The sequence below is a fragment of the Heptranchias perlo genome, chromosome 6 (genome assembly GCF_035084215.1).
Source record: "Heptranchias perlo isolate sHepPer1 chromosome 6, sHepPer1.hap1, whole genome shotgun sequence".
In the NCBI taxonomy this organism is placed as follows: domain Eukaryota; kingdom Metazoa; phylum Chordata; class Chondrichthyes; order Hexanchiformes; family Hexanchidae; genus Heptranchias; species Heptranchias perlo.
In genome coordinates, this window is record NC_090330.1 from 1,798,993 (window position 1) to 1,816,409 (window position 17,417).

At 52.6% G+C, this 17,417-nt stretch overlaps 1 protein-coding gene across 3 annotated transcripts in view; it reads left to right on the top strand.

Moving 5' to 3' along the window:
* nup98 (nucleoporin 98 and 96 precursor) overlaps window positions 1-17,417 on the top strand; it is a 76,749-nt gene that overhangs the window by 43,163 nt on the left and 16,169 nt on the right. For all 3 annotated transcript variants that reach the window (XM_067985573.1, XM_067985574.1, XM_067985575.1), the window contains 8 exons: window positions 1,382-1,559; window positions 3,204-3,350; window positions 4,963-5,139; window positions 6,068-6,215; window positions 8,271-8,676; window positions 11,487-11,716; window positions 13,399-13,668; window positions 15,564-15,721. In XM_067985573.1, the coding sequence (XP_067841674.1) occupies window positions 1,382-1,559; window positions 3,204-3,350; window positions 4,963-5,139; window positions 6,068-6,215; window positions 8,271-8,676; window positions 11,487-11,716; window positions 13,399-13,668; window positions 15,564-15,721 (1,714 nt within the window). The remainder of the gene's footprint in view (window positions 1-1,381; window positions 1,560-3,203; window positions 3,351-4,962; window positions 5,140-6,067; window positions 6,216-8,270; window positions 8,677-11,486; window positions 11,717-13,398; window positions 13,669-15,563; window positions 15,722-17,417) is intronic.

Below are 17,417 nucleotides of genomic sequence, written 5' to 3' on the forward strand. Positions count from 1 at the left end.
ATGCCGGCCTCGCCAGCGACGCCCACATCCCATGAACTAATTTTTTAAAAACTCAGTTGGCTTGCATACCCTTGAGCTTAAAGATTAAGGGGTGATCTAATTGCAGTGTTTAAGATGACTAAAGGATTTGATAGGGTCGATAGAGAGAAACTATTTCCTCTGGTGGGGGGAGTCCAGAACAAGGGGGCAGAACCTTAAAATTAGAGCCAGGCCGTTCAGGGGTGAAATTAGGAAGCACTTCTTCACACAAAGGGGAGTGGGAATCGGGAACTCTTTCTCTCTTTTTCACCCCGCCCCCCCCCCCCCCCAAAAGGCTGTTGAGGCTGGGGGGACAAATGGAGCTTTCAAGAATGAGATTGATGATTGAAGGCTCGAGGGGTCGAATGGCCTTCTCTTATTCCTATGGGACATCGATCACTTCTCTCGAATTTAGCAAATTGCAAAGCAGTGAAGGCATCGTGCCTGTGCTGGCTCTTTGAAAGGGCTATCCAATCAGTCCCATAGCCCTGCAAATTTTTCCCCTTCAAATATATATCCAATTCCCTTTTGAAAGTTACAATTAAATCATAAAATCATAGAAAATTTACGACACAGAAGGAGGCCGTTCGGCCCATCGTGTCCGAGCCGGCCGAAAATGAGCCACCCAGCCTGATCCCACTTTCCAGCTCTTGGTCTGTAGCCCTGTAGGTTACTGCACTTCAAGTACACATCCCCCCAAGTACTTTTTAAATGAGTTGAGGGTTTCTGGGTGGGAAAAAAAATTTCCTCGGCTCCCCTCTAATCCTTCTACCAATCACTATCATAGTAGTAGGTTACCGCACAGGAGGAGGCCATTCGGCCCATTGTGCCTGTGTCAGCTCTTTGAAAGAGCGATCCACCCTTTCAGGCAGTGAATTCCAGATCATCATAACCCGCTGCGTTAAAATAAATACTCACCTCCTCCCTCCTGACTTTTTTGCCAATTATCTTAAATCTGTGTCCTCTGGTTACTGACCCTTCTGCCACTGGAAACAGTTTCAAAACCCCTCATGATTTTGAACACCTCTATTAAATCTCCCCTTAACCTTCTCTGTTCTAAGGAGAACAATCCCAGCTTCTCCAGTCTCTCCACATAACTGAAGTCCCTCATCCCTGGAACCATTCTGGTAAATCACCTGCTGACGGTGATGCCTTCGGTTGAGGTGCAGTTCTATGGGCTCCAGTAGCCACATAGCCATTCTTTATGTATGAGCTATTCAACTGTGGAGGGCATTGCCCCAAACTGGGTCCCGGGTCTCACTTGAGGTCCAGCAGGAGCTATATGAGTAGTGATCGCAAGCAGCAATCCTGGCTCACATCCGCTTATCTCTCTCTTTTTTTCCCCCCCCCCACCTCGGAAAAGACGTGCTGAAGTAACGTTGGACGGAGTCTGGCCGACTGATAAAACCACTCGCTGCCTGATCAAGTCTCCCGAGCGCCTGATGGAAATGGGTTTCGAGGAGAGGCTGGAGAACTGCTCGCGGAAGCAGGGCGCCCGCTTCCTGGAGTACAGGTCCGAGACCGGGTCCTGGGTGTTCGAGGTAAGGACAACCTGTTGCATTTCACCCTCTGCTGCTCCTCCCTCTCCGACTGCCTGTGAGGAAGCGTCAGTGGGTCTCTGTGGCGTGTTGTGCTGCACCAGGGGCAGGATCGAATCCAGCCGCCCAGCTTCACTGAGGCTACAGACTCTGCATTTGGTTCTGCATTCGCCTGCTCGGCTAACTTTATTCAAATTTCCTCCCCCTCCCCTGCTTCATCTTCCTTGTTTGCCTTCCCCCTCTCCCTCTCCCTCTCCCCGCTTCATTGGCTGCTAATGGGTGATACTGCCACAGGCAGGTGTACGTGGATGGTACAGTGAAACCTGTATAAACAGACACTTACAAGAGGCACTCTGAATCCATGGATACTCGCAAATTACGAACAATGGACAGCCTTAAATGCACCAAGTATCTTTTAAAACCTAAAACACGGGACACGGCCTGTTGCAAAGCTGCTGTATCTGAAACTTTCACCGAGTCGGGATCACCGACACTTCCCCTTGCGGCTTGCTTCTCCTTTCTGCCCCCACAAATTCTCATCAGGTCAGCGTGAGGCAGCAGCGGGTTTCTGGAATGGGGCTGGGCGCTTGCGCGGCCGCGTCCCGGGGGGGCTGGGCGCTTGTGCGGCCGCGATGGATGCTGGGTATAGAAATCCCTATTCTAAGAATTTTTACAGTAAATACAATGACTGTTTTGAAAATTATGACACCCTTTTTTGTTTAAAAAACAGAACAGCTGCTGCCAGTCCCTGATGTGTCTGTAATTTACAGGTTTTACTGCACTCTGACTCAACCTGGGTTATTGTAAGAAGGCACAGCACTGAGGCTGTAATACTAAGATCAACAGAGTGCAGCTTGTGCATCTGTGTGCCTCCCTTTCTCTCTGTTATCTATCTTTTTTTTCCCTGAACTATTCTCTGTTTCCCCCCCCCCCCCCCACCTTCATTGTCCTCCTCCCCTCTCTGTCTCTCCTCCCGTCCTTCAGAACTAAGTGCTGTAGGTAAAGTCACACTGAAGCAAATGCAGTTTAACGTGCGTTACCTATACTGCATGATTCCCACTGCCAGTGATTACCTGTGTGCACCAGTGCTTCACCTACAGCTTAAAATGGTCTCTCCAGACACGGGACGGAAGGGCAAAATCTGGGTCTTTTTCCCTTTAGACTTGAGCACAAGTGCTGCACTCCTTCATGTCTTTCAGATGAGACGTTAAACCGAGGCCCCGTCTGCCCACTCAGGTGGACGTAAAAGATCCCAGCGCACTATTTTGAAGAGCAGAGGAGTTCTCCCTGTTGTCCTGGCCAATATTTATCCCTTAACCAACATCACTAAAGCAGATTATCTGATCATTATCTCACTGCTGTTTGTGGGATCTTGCTGTGCGCCAATTGGCTGTTGCGTTTCCTACATTACAACAGTGACTACACTTCAAAAGTACTGAGGTGGTGAAAGATGCTGTAGAAATGGGAGATTTTCTTTCTTGCCATTGCGGTTAATAGAAACCCCAGTGACCACACTGAGTTATATAAAGGGGAGCGGAGCCAGTCACGACGGATCATCTTGCCGCCAGGCTGAGTGTGTTTTGCCGATGGCGGCTGGTCTCTCGCAACATTCAGATTAACCTTTGACCCCTGCAACCCCTGTTCCAGGTGGCACATTTTTCCAAGTACGGACTGCAGGATTCGGATGAAGAGGAGAGCGAGCTGCCTTCGAAGGCTGAAACCAAGAAAATGAAAACGGCGGCTCTTCCAAGCCAGCAGGCGGCGCAGGTCTGCAAGGCCACCCTACTTCAGCAGGTAACTCGGCACCAAACGGCTCAACCGTGCGCCCCCTACCCCCAAGCCCGCCCAACACAGACACCCCACAACGGCACTGCCGGGCTACTGCCCTACTGCGCCCCTCAACCCGCCCAACACAGACACCCCACAACGGCACTGCTCTACTGCGCCCCCTCACCACGCCCAACACAGACACCCCACAACAGCACTGCTCTACCGCGCCCCCTCACCCCGCCCAACATAGACACCCCACAACGGCACTGCCGGGCTACTGCCCGACCGTGCCCCTCACCCCGCCCAACACAGACACCCCACAACGGCACTGCTCTACTGCGCCCCCTCACCACGCCCAACACAGACACCCCACAACGGCACTGCCAGGCTACTGCGTTTCCTCCCCCTTCTCCAACGTAAACAAAAAAACATCCCAAGATGGTAGTGCCAAACCCACCGCTTCCACAACTCATCGAAAATAACAGGTAGCAACATATTTCTGAACATGGGAACAGGAGGAGCCCATTCAGCCCCTCGAGCCTGTTCCGCCATTGGATTAGATCATGACTGATCTGTACCTCGGCCCTATTTACCCCCTTTTCTCCATATACCTTTTTACCCTTACCCAACAAAAATCCATCCATCTTCGTCTTGAAATTTCCAACTGACCCCCAGCATCCACAGCCTTTAGGGAGAGAGTTCCAGATTTCCACCACCTTTTGTGTGGAGAAGTGCTTCCTGATTTCACTTCCAAATGCCCTAACTCTCAGCTATTGACCCTTTGTTCTTCATTTCCCCCACCAGATCCCTTTTAACATTTTAAACATCTCGATTAGACTCTAAACTCGTAGGAATACACACTAAGTTAGTGTAACCTGGATTGCAAGGCCCAATCCGATCAGGGTCACTCCACAGCCCTGCTGAGTTGTTTGTCCCACCGCCCCTCCCCCCACCAAAAAGTCAAGTAAATGAAAACAGATGCTGCTTAACCTCCTGCCACCCAAAACAAAAATCCAGTATCATGAAAGGTGTCGGCCGTGGCTCAGTGAGTAGCACGCTCGCCTCTGAGTCAGAAGATCGTGGGTTCAAGTCTCTCTCCAGAGACTTGAGCATAAAATCCAGGCTGACACTCCCAGGGAGTGCTGCACTGTCAGAGGTGCCATCTTTGTGCTGAAACGTTAAACTGCCTCCTCAGGTGGATGTAAAAGATTCCCCGGGCACTATTTGAAGAGGAGTGGGGGAGTTCTCCCCGGTGTCCTGGCCAATATTTTTCCCTTAACCGACATCACTTTTTAAAAAAAAAACAGATTGACTGTTTGTGGGATCTTGCTGTGCGCAAATTGGCTACTGCGTTTCCTACATTACAACAGTGACTACACTTCAAAAGTACTTCATTGGCTGTAAAGTGCTTTGGGACGTCCTGAGTTGGTGAAAGGTGCTGTAGCGATCTTCCCTTACGGATTGGAAGCTTAAACCTCTTGCTCTTCTCTATTCCTCACCTCTTTCCCCCATTGGACGTGGAATAACACAAGTCTTTTTCCAGACTCCCCGATTTAAATCTGCCGATTGCGCCCCAAGCTCTGTGAACCTTCGCTGTTTTATTAGTGACCTGATGGAGGCTTGACTTTGTCCCTAGAGCCCTGCGAGGCAGCAAGTGGGCCGTGTGACCGAGCTCGACAGCGACATGGCTGACATCACCCAAGAGCCCATGCCCGAGGGTTTCTTGGACGAGGACATCACAGAGGAACAGGACCCCGTGTCGGCCTCCAGCAACATCGCGTCCAGTTTGGGGATCAACCCCCACACTCTCCAGGTAACGAGCGCTCTCCGCTGCTGACCCACGGTTGCTGGGGGCCTTACATAGGTGAATGTCACGAAAACAGATGGCAGCTGAACCCTGGAGCTCTCCCGATGACCGGGTAGCATAATCCCAGGGTGGCACTGAGTCGTACAGACGAGCTCTCCCATCCCCCCCAACCCCCAAAGTTTGATATCAGCCAAGTCAATAACAGACTGTACTCACCAAAGAGCAGTGTGACCTGTGACCGAGCTCGACAGCGACATGGCTGACATCACCCAAGAGCCCATGGTGAGCTGCACTTGGTATCTGCATCCCATCATTAGGGAGGAGACGGGGGGGGGGGGAAAGACGACAGTGTTCTTGCTCCTGATTGCCATCTAGACTGGTGACGCTTTGCTGTGTGTCAGGTGAGGGCAAGACCCGTCTTTGTTATCATGCCTTCCACACTTGCTGTCTAGGCTTGAACACAAGAAGTATGGCCATTTAGGGAAGTCACCCAATTGCCTATTTTAACGAAAGCTCAGTTTGTTCTTCATTCTGGGGGGGTGGGCGTCGCTCGCAAGGCCGGCATTTATTGCCCATCCGCAGTAGCCCTGAGAAGGCGGTCGTAGGCCGCCGCCTTGAACTGCTGCAAATGTTATTCTTCGTAGCGGTTTTGATCCAACTGAGGGGTTTGCTTGGCCACATCAGAGGGCAGTTAAGAGCCAACCACGTTGATGTGGGGACTGGAGTCATTTATAGGCCCGGGCCGGATAAGGACGGCAGGTTTCCCTCCCTAAAGGACGTTAGTGAACTGGTGTTCTCGGGATTACTAGTCCGGTGACACAACCACCTACACTACCGCATTTTTGCGACTTCCGTGAAGCTACTTAGCTTGTGATCAGTATATAAAAAGGAAGACTGTTTTCTGCCCATTCACTGTCTTCTCTGCTCCCTCCAGATAATGAAGGCCTCCCTGTTCACCGAAGATGAGGAGACCGATGGCGTGCTGGATCAGCGCTTCACGCAATGCACGGCCGAAGAGAAGTACGAGAGCGAGTATCCACGGCGGGTCTTCCCAACACGGGATCAAAGATCAAGGAGCTTGGGTAAATGCTGGTCTCGGTGGAATTTTAAGACAGGCGCTTCCTAGTTGGGTAGGGTTGGTGGTGCACACTGGCACTAATCTCACTCCGAGCCTGGTAATGTCACATTGCTTCATGAGGAGTGCTCTTCTGAACTGAAGACTGTTTAGAGGGAGCTTTACTCTGTACCTAACCCATGCTGTACCTGCCCTGGGAGTGTTTGATGGGACAGTTTTTTATTTATTCATTGATGGGATGTGGGCGTCGCTGGCGAGGCCGGCATTTATTGCTCATCCCTAATTGCCTTTGAGAAGGTGGTGGTGAGCCGCCTTCTTGAACCGCTGCAGTCCGTGTGGTGAAGGTTCTCCCAAAGTGCTGTTAGGAAGGGATTTTGACCCAGCAACAATGAAGGAACGGCGATATATTTCTAAGTCGGGATGGTGTGTGACTTGGAGGGGAACGTGCAGGTGGTGTTGTTCCCATGTGCCTGCTGCCCTTATCCTTCTAGATGGTGGAGGTGCAGTCGAAGAAGCCTTGGTGAGTTGCTGCAGTGCATACTGTAGATGGTACACACTGCAGCCACAGTGCGCCGGTGGTGAAGGGAGTGAATGTTTAGGGTGGTGGATGGGGTGCCAATCAAGCGGGCTGCTATGTCCTGGATGGTGTTGAGCTTCTTGAGTGTTGTTGGAACTGCATGTGGACATGTGGAGAGTATTCCATCACGCTCCTGACTTGTGCCTTGTAGATGGTGGAAAGGCTTTGGAGAGTCAGGAGGTGAGTCACTCGCCACAGAACACCCAGCCTCTGACCTGCTCTTGTAGCCACAGTATTGATATAGCTGGTCCAGTTAAGTTTCTGGTCAATGGTGACCCCCAGGATGTTGATGGTGGGGGATTCGGCGATGGTAATGCCTTTGAATGTCATGGGGAGGTGGCTAGACTCTTGTTGGAGATGGTCATTGCCTGGCACTTGTGTGGCACGAATGTTACTTGTGTAGAGGGAGCAGGAACCCTAATAGACTTTTCCCCACTAAGTATTGTATGGTTACTGATATTAAAATTGAAAGATTTAACGCAGGAAAGGCTGCATTTATTACCCATCCCTAACTGCCCTGGTGATTGGTTTTTAATAACTGAGGTTATGGAGAGAGCATTGAGTCAGCCATATAGTATGGGACTGGAGTCGGGTGTAGGTCAGACGGAATTGGGACTCCAGGTTCCCTCCCCCGGAGAGTTGATTGAGTTCAGAATGCCTTGCCAGCAGTTAAGGCAACGATCATAATAGAAAATTGGATAAATATTTGAAGCAGAGGAAGATATTGGGCTATGGGGAGAGCGCGTGGCAGTGGGATTAATCTGATTTCCCTGGCAAAGAGCCAGCACAGGCGCAATGGGCCAAATGGCCTCCTTTTGTGCTCAGAAATTCTGTGGGTGTCTGGGAAGCAGTGAACCGATTGGGTTTTCATGGCAATCCACCAGGTTTCATGGTAAGCTATTGAATTCAAATTAGGAACAGGAGGAGGCCATTCAGCCCCTTGAGCCTGTTCTGCCATTCAATTAGATCATGGCTGATCTGTATCATAACTCCATTTACCCACCTTGGTTCTGTAACCCTTAATACCCTTGCCGAACAAAAATCTATCAACCTCCGTTTAGAAATTTTCAATTGACCCTCAGCCTCAACAGTTTTTTTTTGGGGGTGGGGGGGAGGGGAGAAAGAGAGTTCCAGATTTCCACTCCCCTTTGTGTGAAGAAGTGCTTCCTGACATCACCCCTGAATGGCCGAGCTCTAATTTTAAGGTTATGCCCCCCTTTGTTCTCGACTCCCCCCACCAGAGGAAATAGTTTCTCTCTATCGACCCTATCAAATCCTTCAATCATCTTAAACACCTCATTAGATCACCCCTTAATCTTCGCAACTTTGCACAGTGGGGTTGGATCTTACCGAGCTCTGGGTTGCTGGACCTACACTGTAATCGTTACCATGCTGTGTCCATTGCTCTCTCGAAGGCTGCTTTACTGTGACGTACTGAGCAGGCAGGATATTTTACTTACTCTGTGTTTGTTGACTCTGTTTCAGGTGGAGGTTTGCTGCAGTCCCGATTCAGCAAGGCGTTCCTGCCTTGCAGCGTGCAACAGGAGCCGGTGTACGGCTGCTCTTCCTCCGGTGGGGAGGCTCTTCGCTCCTGGCCGATACCAGGCCAGCTGCCCTCCGCTTTCGCTGTGCCCAGCCAGCCCCCGGAGGTCCAGCTGAAGACGGTGGGTGTTCGGCGGCAGCAGAGGCTGGTGCCAATGGAGCTGTCGGTGACCAACGGCAAAGGGAAGCTCCTGATGGACATGGCCCTTTTTGCTGGCCGCTCGTTCCGGGTGGGTTGGGCGCCCAATTGGACACTCTGCCACAGCGGGGACCTGCTGAGCTGCTCCATTGTTGAGGAAGAGGATGAGGATGTGTACTCCTTCTTTCCAAAGCCAGCAAAGATTAAGCAGTGAGTAACAGCCCTCGTTGGGATTTCAGCCGAGTGTAATTGTGGGAATGTGAAGTCTTCCGTTTGAATTGTGGAATGTACCCGGCTGTACAATTAATGGTGGTGTAACCTCCTCCAGCCCTACAACCCTCCGAGATCTCTGCGCTCCTCCAACTCTGGCCTCTTGCGTATCCCCGATTTCCATCGCTCCACCATTGGTGGGCGTGCCTTCAGCCTAGGCCCTAAGCTCTAGAATTCCCTCCCTAAACCTCTCCATCTCTCTCCTCCTTTAAGACCCTGCCTGTACTAAGCTCGATTGACTTTGTACCCCCTTCCCCCGACTCATCAAATCATGGTCCTTATTCACAAATTGTCCCCTGGCCTCGCCCCTCTCCTTCCCTTTCCCCCCCCCCCACCTCTCCCCAAGCCATGTGTCCCATCCAGTGCACTTGTATTCTCACTCCGGCCTCCTAAGCTTTTTCCTGCTCCACAGTCGGTGCCAAAACCTTCAACCATTTCGGCCCCACTCTCTCTCCACAGTCTAAGATACTAATAATATACCAATGATAGTAGAAAATCAAGGGGCAAAGGGGAGGAAGGAACTAAAAACAATCACTATCACTAGAGAAAAAGTACTAGGTAAACTAATGGGTCGAAAGGCTGACAAGTCCCCTGGACCTGATGGCTTGCATCCGAGGGTCTTAAAAGAAGTGGCTACAGAGATAGTGGATGCATTGGTTATAATCTTCCAGAATTCACTAGATTCTGGAAAGGTCCCAGCGGATTGGAAAACCGCAAACGTAACACCCCTATTCAAGAAGGGAGTGAGACAGAAAGCAGGTAACTATAGATCAGTTAGCCTAACATCTGTCATTGGGAAAATGCTAGAATCCATTATTAAGGAAGTAGTAGCAGGACATTTGGAGACTCAAAATACAATCAAGGAGAGTCAACATGGTTTTATGAAGGGGAAATCATGTCTGATAAATTTATTAGAGTTCTTTAAGGAAGTAACGCGCAGGGTGGATAAAGGGGAACCAATGGATGCAGTATATTTGGATTTCCAAAAGGCATTCGATAAGGTGCCACATAAACGATTACTGCACAAGATAAGAGCTCATGGTATTGGGGGTAATATACTGGCATGGATAGAGGATTGGCTAACTAACAAAAGACAAAGAGTCGGGATAAAAGGGTGAGTTTCAAAATGGCAATCTGTAACTAGTGGGGTGGCGGAGGGCTCAGTGCTGGGGCCTCAACTATTTACAATATATATCAATGACTTGGATGACGGAACAGAGTGTCTTGTGGCCAAATTTGCAGATGACACAAAGATAGGTGGAAAAGCAAGTTGAGATGAGGACACAAAGTGTCTGCATACGGATATTGACAGGTTAAGCGAATGGGCAAAAATTTGGCAGATGGAATAAAATGTGAAGTCATCCACTTTGGGAGGAAAAATAAAAAAGTAAAATATTATTTGAATGGAGAAATGCTATAAAATGCTGCAGTACAGAGGGATCTGGGTGTCCTTGTACATGAAACACAAAATGTCAACATACAGGTGCAGCAGGCAATCCGGAAGGCAAATGGAATATTGGCCTTTATTTCTAGAGGGATGGAGTATAAAAGCAGGGAGGTCTTGCTACAACTGTACAGGGTGCTGGTGAGACCACACCTGGAGTACTGCGTACAGTTCTGGTGCCCTTATTTAAGGAAGGACATACTTGCATTGGAGGCAGATCAGAGAAGGTTCACTAGGTTGATTCCGGGTATGGAAGGGTTGTCTTATGAGGAAAGATTGAACAGGTTGGGTCTATACTCATTGGAGTTTAGAAGAATGAGAGGAGATCTTATTGAAACATACAAGATTCTGAAGGGACTCGATAGGGTAGATGCTGAGAGGATGTTACCCCTCATGGGGGAATTTAAAACTAGGGGGCATAGTCTCCGAATAAGAGGTCGCCCGTTTAAGACGGAAATGAGGAGGAATTTCTTCTCCCAGAGGGTCGTGAATCTTTGGAATTCTTTACCCCAAAAAGCTGTGGAGGCTGAGCCATTGAATACATTCAAGGCTGAGTTAGACAAATTTTTGATCAGCGAGGGAGTCAAAGGATATGGGGAAAGGGCGGGAAAGTGGAGTTGAGGTAAAAATCAGATCAGCCATGATCTCATTAAATGGCGGAGCAGGCTCGAGGGGCCGAATGGCCTACTCCTGCCCCTATCTCTTATGGTCTTATGGTCACTCTCTTGAACTCCCTCACTAACCCCCCCCAGCTTCTTTCTTCTGTTCCCCCACCCCACCCATCATTTTTCAGCTAGTCCAGCAACCAGAAATAGAGAGTTCAAATCCCAGCATGTCCAGTTGTGAAATCGCATTGAATAAATCTGGTAGCTCGTGGGCGGGCACCGGGGGAGATAGTGATCGTGAAAACTGCCAGATTTATTATAATTTCAAGTCCTTCGGGGAAGGGAACCTGCCATCCTTACCCGGCCTGGCCTACATGTGTCTCCAGTCCCACACCCATCGTGATTGACCCTTAATGCCCTCGGGGATTGCAGTAAATGTTGCCTTGCTAGCATTGCACCTTCCCTGTTGAAGGTTGTGTGTGCATTTCTGTTTTTTGTTACTACGGAGTGACCCATTAAACATTGTGCACAAAGCTCAGTAGTGAGTTGGCCACTAGGATGAAGGGCCAGTGAGGAGCCTGTGCAATCTAGAACAAACCTTCAGGAGAGGAGGGAAGTTAATTATGGGGAAGGGTAATGAGCAAGTTATTCCGGGCGGGGTTTTAATTGCGACTGCGTGTGTGTGTGCTTCAACTCTCCAGGGTTTCAGAGCTCCCGTTCAAGGTGTACGTGGAGAAGGTAAGACTGAAGGAGGAACGAGCGAGTCTGGATGTGTCCCTGTACAAGGGGCCACTGGAGATCGAGCTGCGACACAGCATCGTAGAGACGGAGGAGCTGTGCCCTCTCATCGTGCCCCAGAAGGGTGTGGAAGCTTTGCACGCGTATGCAAACTGGGCCCAAGAGGCTGTAGCCAAGTCTGAGGAGACGGAAGGTAATGCCAGAGTGGAGCTTTCTGCTGTAACCATGGAATCTCACTTTATGCAGCTGCTTATATTACATAGGGGCAATCGGAGCAGCTGTATGCAGTACTGAGGGAGCGCTGCGCCGTCGGAGGGTCGTTACTGAGGGAGCGCTGCGCCGTCGGAGGGTCGTTACTGAGGGAGCGCTGCGCCGTCGGAGGGTCGGTACTGAGGGAGCGCTGCGCCGTCGGAGGGTCGGTACTGAGGGAGCGCTGCGCCGTCGGAGGGTCGGTACTGAGGGAGCGCTGCGCCGTCGGAGGGTCGGTACTGAGGGAGCGCTGCGCCGTCGGAGGGTCGGTACTGAGGGAGCGCTGCGCCGTCGGAGGGGCCATCTTTCGGATGAGACGTTAAACCGAGGCTCCGTCTGCGCTCTCAGGTGGATGTAAAAGATCCCATAGTGCTATTTGAAGAAAAGTAGCGGAGTTCTCCCCGGTGTCCTGGCCAATATTTATCCCTCAGCCAACACCTAAAAGCAGATTATCGGGTCATTTATCACATTGCTGTTTGTGGGATCTTGCTGTGCACAAATTGGCTGCTGCATTTCCTACATCACAACAGTGACTACACTTCAAAAGGTACTTCATTGGCTGTAAAGCGCTTTGGGACATCCTGAGGTGGTGAAAGGCACTGTAGAAATGCATATTTTTTTTCTTTCTAAAATAACTTAAACATCCAATTTTTTTTTTGTGACGGAACCCACAACACATCAACTACCTTTGTATGTCAAATATTTAAACACAATCATAAAACCATACATCCCTGACTGCTTATTAGCAATGGCTCAACAGGTGTGTGTGCAAGGTTGGTTACAGAGTGATGCCCCGACACTCGGCCCCGGCTCCAACTGCAGAAAAGCTCCCTCTATTATTTGTCATTTTGTCATTTTACCATTTCCTTAACAGCCATCCTGTGGCCTCTGATATTGCCAGATTTGGGGAGGTTTACACTGTGGGTTGAGGTTTCCCAACATAGGGGGTACGGTAGTGTAGTGGTTATGTTACTGGAATAGTAAATCTAGAGGCCTGCAATCCAGAGAACGTGAGTTCAAATCCCAGTGTGGCATTTGTTTTCTTTAAAATCTGGAAATAAAAAGCTGTTTCCAGTAAAAATGACCATGAAGCTGTCGGATTGTCGTAAAAACCCAACTGGTTCACTAATGTCCTTTCGGGAAGGAAACCTGCCGTCCTTACCCGGTCTGGGCCTAAATGTGACTCCAGTCCTACACCCAACGTGGTTGAATATTGATATCTCTCTCTCTCTCTCTCTCTCTCTTTTTCTCTTTCTCTTTCTCTCTAGCGGCCCAGCGGGACACTCTGTTGTACCCAGAGGAACTAGGGATGGGCAATAAATGCCGGCCTTGCTAGCGACGCCCACAGCTTGAGAATGGGGGGGCAATGCATCTCACTTGGAAGTCCTGCGCCCCACACCCCCGAATTCAAGCTGTGATCGGAGGGGTGAAAGGCCCAGTGTTTGAGAGCGTTAATTAATGTTTGGTTTTGAACTCCCTATGGCTGCTTCTATGGAAGGGCTGAGCTGAACAGCTTCCTTCATCAGTACTCGTCATTCTGGCATTTAGTTCCAGTTGTGGGGGCACGGAGGGAGGTCAGTGACCCCATTTTTCTTTTCATTAAACAATCGTGACTCTGTCTTGCAGGCGTTGTGAAGAACTGGTCCTTGGCCTGGACGCTGTGCGAGGCCATCTGGGGCAACCTGAAGGAACTGGAGGCCAGCTTTTCGCCGCCGACCCCGTACGTCCAGCAGCTCGAGCGCAGGAATGCATTCTCCCGCTGGCTCTCGCAGACCGCCGAGGACAAGATCGAGGAGGAGGTGGCAATGTCCCGTCACAAGAGCCATGTGGACGGCGTCTTCAGCTACCTTACGGGGAAGAGGATCAGCGAGGCGTGCAAGCTCGCCCAGCAGTCAGGTAACGCAGGGCCAAGCTCTCCCCGCGGTCGGGGGTGACGCAGGGCCAAGCTCTCCCCGCGGTCGGGGGTGACGCAGGGCCAAGCTCTCCCCGCGGTCGGGGGTGACGCAGGGCCAAGCTCTCCCCGCGGTCGGGGGTGACGCAGGGCCAAGCTCTCCCCGCGGTCGGGGGTGACGCAGGGCCAAGCTCTCCCCGCGGTCGGGGGTGACGCAGGGCCAAGCTCTCCCCGCGGTCGGGGGTGACGCAGGGCCAAGCTCTCCCCGCGGTCGGGGGTGACGCAGGGCCAAGCTCTCCCCGCGGTCGGGGGTGACGCAGGGCCAAGCTCTCCCCGCGGTCGGGGGTGACGCAGGGCCAAGCTCTCCCCGCGGTCGGGGGTGACGCAGGGCCAAGCTCTCCCCGCGGTCGGGGGTGACGCAGGGCCAAGCTCTCCCCGCGGTCGGGGGTGACGCAGGGCCAAGCTCTCCCCGCGGTCGGGGGTGACGCAGGGCCAAGCTCTCCCCGCGGTCGGGGGTGACGCAGGGCCAAGCTCTCCCCGCGGTCGGGGGTGACGCAGGGCCAAGCTCTCCCCGCGGTCGGGGGTGACGCAGGGCCAAGCTCTCCCCGCGGTCGGGGGTGACGCAGGGCCAAGCTCTCCCCGCGGTCGGGGGTGACGCAGGGCCAAGCTCTCCCCGCGGTCGGGGGTGACGCAGGGCCAAGCTCTCCCCGCGGTCGGGGGTGACGCAGGGCCAAGCTCTCCCCGCGGTCGGGGGTGACGCAGGGCCAAGCTCTCCCCGCGGTCGGGGGTGACGCAGGGCCAAGCTCTCCCCGCGGTCGGGGGTGACGCAGGGCCAAGCTCGCCCGGCGGTCGGGTGTGACGCAGGGCCAAGCTCGCCCGGCGGTCGGGTGTGACGCAGGGCCAAGCTCGCCCGGCGGTCGGGTGTGACGCAGGGCCAAGCTCGCCCGGCGGTCGGGTGTGACGCAGGGCCAAGCTCGCCCGGCGGTCGGGTGTGACGCAGGGCCAAGCTCGCCCGGCGGTCGGGTGTGACGCAGGGCCAAGCTCGCCCGGCGGTCGGGTGTGACGCAGGGCCAAGCTCGCCCGGCGGTCGGGTGTGACGCAGGGCCAAGCTCGCCCGGCGGTCGGGTGTGACGCAGGGCCAAGCTCGCCCGGCGGTCGGGTGTGACGCAGGGCCAAGCTCGCCCGGCGGTCGGGTGTGACGCAGGGCCAAGCTCGCCCGGCGGTCGGGTGTGACGCAGGGCCAAGCTCGCCCGGCGGTCGGGTGTGACGCAGGGCCAAGCTCGCCCGGCGGTCGGGTGTAACGCAGGGCCAAGCTCGCCCCGCTGGGTCCACCTGTTGGTGGCACCTCCTGTGGCTCTTGGTTGGGGCAGCGAGTTATTGAGGCCCACAGACCAGACTTGTCCTAAATTTGGCCGATCTCAGCCGGGTTGATGTCCACCATTGCCTTTTGTGCTCCTGGGCCAGGGAGGGGCAGATAACTCGGGATCCCTGCTTCCGATGTTGAAGGGATCTGGGAATGTTAAAAAGGCCGGGTAAACATGATTAGAGGCATTTGCTCATGTGGGGGTAAAAACTGACACAGACTCGTTGGGCCGAATGGCCTGTTGCGTTTTTTTAACTGCTGTGATGTCGAGTAACCCCTAGTGGAAAATGCCAGTTACCTACTGCCTCGGGCTACACATGCAGAATGGTGGGTAAGTGGGGTTGAGGAATATGATGGGAAGGTGGAGTTGGGGGGGATATGGTGAGACCGTGGAGAGGGCGGGACGGCGGGGGTGCGTGGGGAGACGGCGGGGCTGCGAGTATTGGAAGATGGCGGTACCTGTGGACCTGTAGGGTCAGCATGAGCTGGGGGCAGGGGGTAATTTCTCCAAGCGCTGAGGAAGTTTGTGTGTTGCAGGGGATCACCGGCTGGCGTTGCTGTTAGCCCAGGCTGCTGGGGGCCACCAGGTCCGAGAGCTTCTCAGTATCCAACTGGCGGACTGGAATCGGCTGATGGCTGACCCCTTCATCCAGGAGGAGAGGCTGAAGATCTTTGCGCTCCTCGCTGGGAAAGCTGTAAGTATTGACTCCGTATCAGGAACCTCGAGGTTCAAGAAATTGGGATCGTCCCTTTTGAGAAGAGAGGAGATTTCAAGGTGTTTTGTAGATTCTGATGGGAATTGACAGAAACTGATCAAAATTGTTCCCTGTGGTGAGGAGTTCAAGTCTCGGGAGAGGATTGAAATGAGGGAGTGCGGGGTAAGGAAGAGGTCGTCGTGGGGGAGGAGGGGGGATTTTTCATCCAAAGGGGAATCGAGTTGTGGAATAAGAGCCCAGGGAGGGACATTGAAGCAGAGAGGGTAAGTGAGGTCAGGAGAGAATTCGATGTGTTTCTGGAGAGAGATGGGATTGAGGGATCAGGAAGGTAGGTAGAGTTGGGGATACAGTGAGAAGGTGGGCAGGTGAGGTTGAGGGATATGGTGAGAAGGTGGGTAGGTGGGGTTGGGGAATATGGTGAGAAGGTGGGTAGGTGGGGCTGGGGCTTACAGTGGGTAGGTGGGGCTGGGGGATATGGTGAGAAGGTGGGTAGGTGGGGTTGGGGGATACGGTGGGTGGGTGGGATTGGGGGATACAGTGAGAAGGTGGGTAGGTGGGGATGGGGGATACGGTGAGAAGGTGGGTAGGTGGAACTGGGGGATACGGTGGGTAGGTGGGATTGGGGGATACAGTGAGAAGGTGGGTAGGTGGGATTGGGGGATATGGTGAGAAGGTGGGGCTGGGGGATACGGTGAGAAGGTGGGTAGGTGGGGCTGGGGGATACGGTGAGAAGGTGGGTAGGTGGGGTTGGGGGATACGGTGAGAACGTGGGTAGGTGGGGTTGGGGGATACGGTGAGAAGGTGGGTAGGTGGGGTTGGGGGATACGGTGAGAAGGTGGGTAGGTGGGGCTGGGGGATATGGTGAGAAGGTGGGGTTGGGGGATTTGGGAGAAGGTGGATTGTGGGATATGGTGGGTAGGTGGGGCTGAGGAAGAAGGTGGGTAGATGGGATTAAGGGATATGGGGAGAGAGGATGGGTAGGTGGGGTTGAATTGCACTCCCTCAGTACTGACCCTCCAGCAGTGAAGCGCTCCCTCAACATCTTTGACAGTAGATAAATCGCCAGGCCCGGATGAAATGTATTCCAGGCTGTTGAGAAGCAAGAGAGAAAATAGCGGAGGCTCTGACCATCATTTTCCAATCCTCCCTGGATACAGGCGTGGTGCGGGAGGATTGTAGAACTGCTAACGTTGTACCATTGTTTAAAAAGGAAGAGAGGGACAGACCGAGTAATTACAGGCCAGGCAGTCTATCCTGGATGGACAAATTATTGGAAACAGTTCTCAGGAACAGTATTAATTATTTAAAAGGCACACTTTAATCAAGGACAGTCAGCATGGATTTGTCAAGGGAAGGTCGTGTCTGACTAACTTAATTGAATTTTTTGAGGAGGTAACGAGGAGGGTCGATGAGGGTAACGCGATTGATGTAGTGAACGTGGATTTTAGCAAGGCTTTTGACAAGGTCCCACACGGCAGACTGGTCAAAAAAGTAAAATCCCATGGGATCCAAGGGAAAGTGGCAAGTTGGATCCGAAATTGGCTCAGTGGCAGGAAGCAAAGGGTAATGGCCAGCAGGTGTTTTTGTGACTGGAAGGCTGTTTCCAGTGGGGTGCCGCAGGGCTCAGTACTGGGTCCCTTGCTTTTTATATATTAATGATTTGGACTTGAATGTG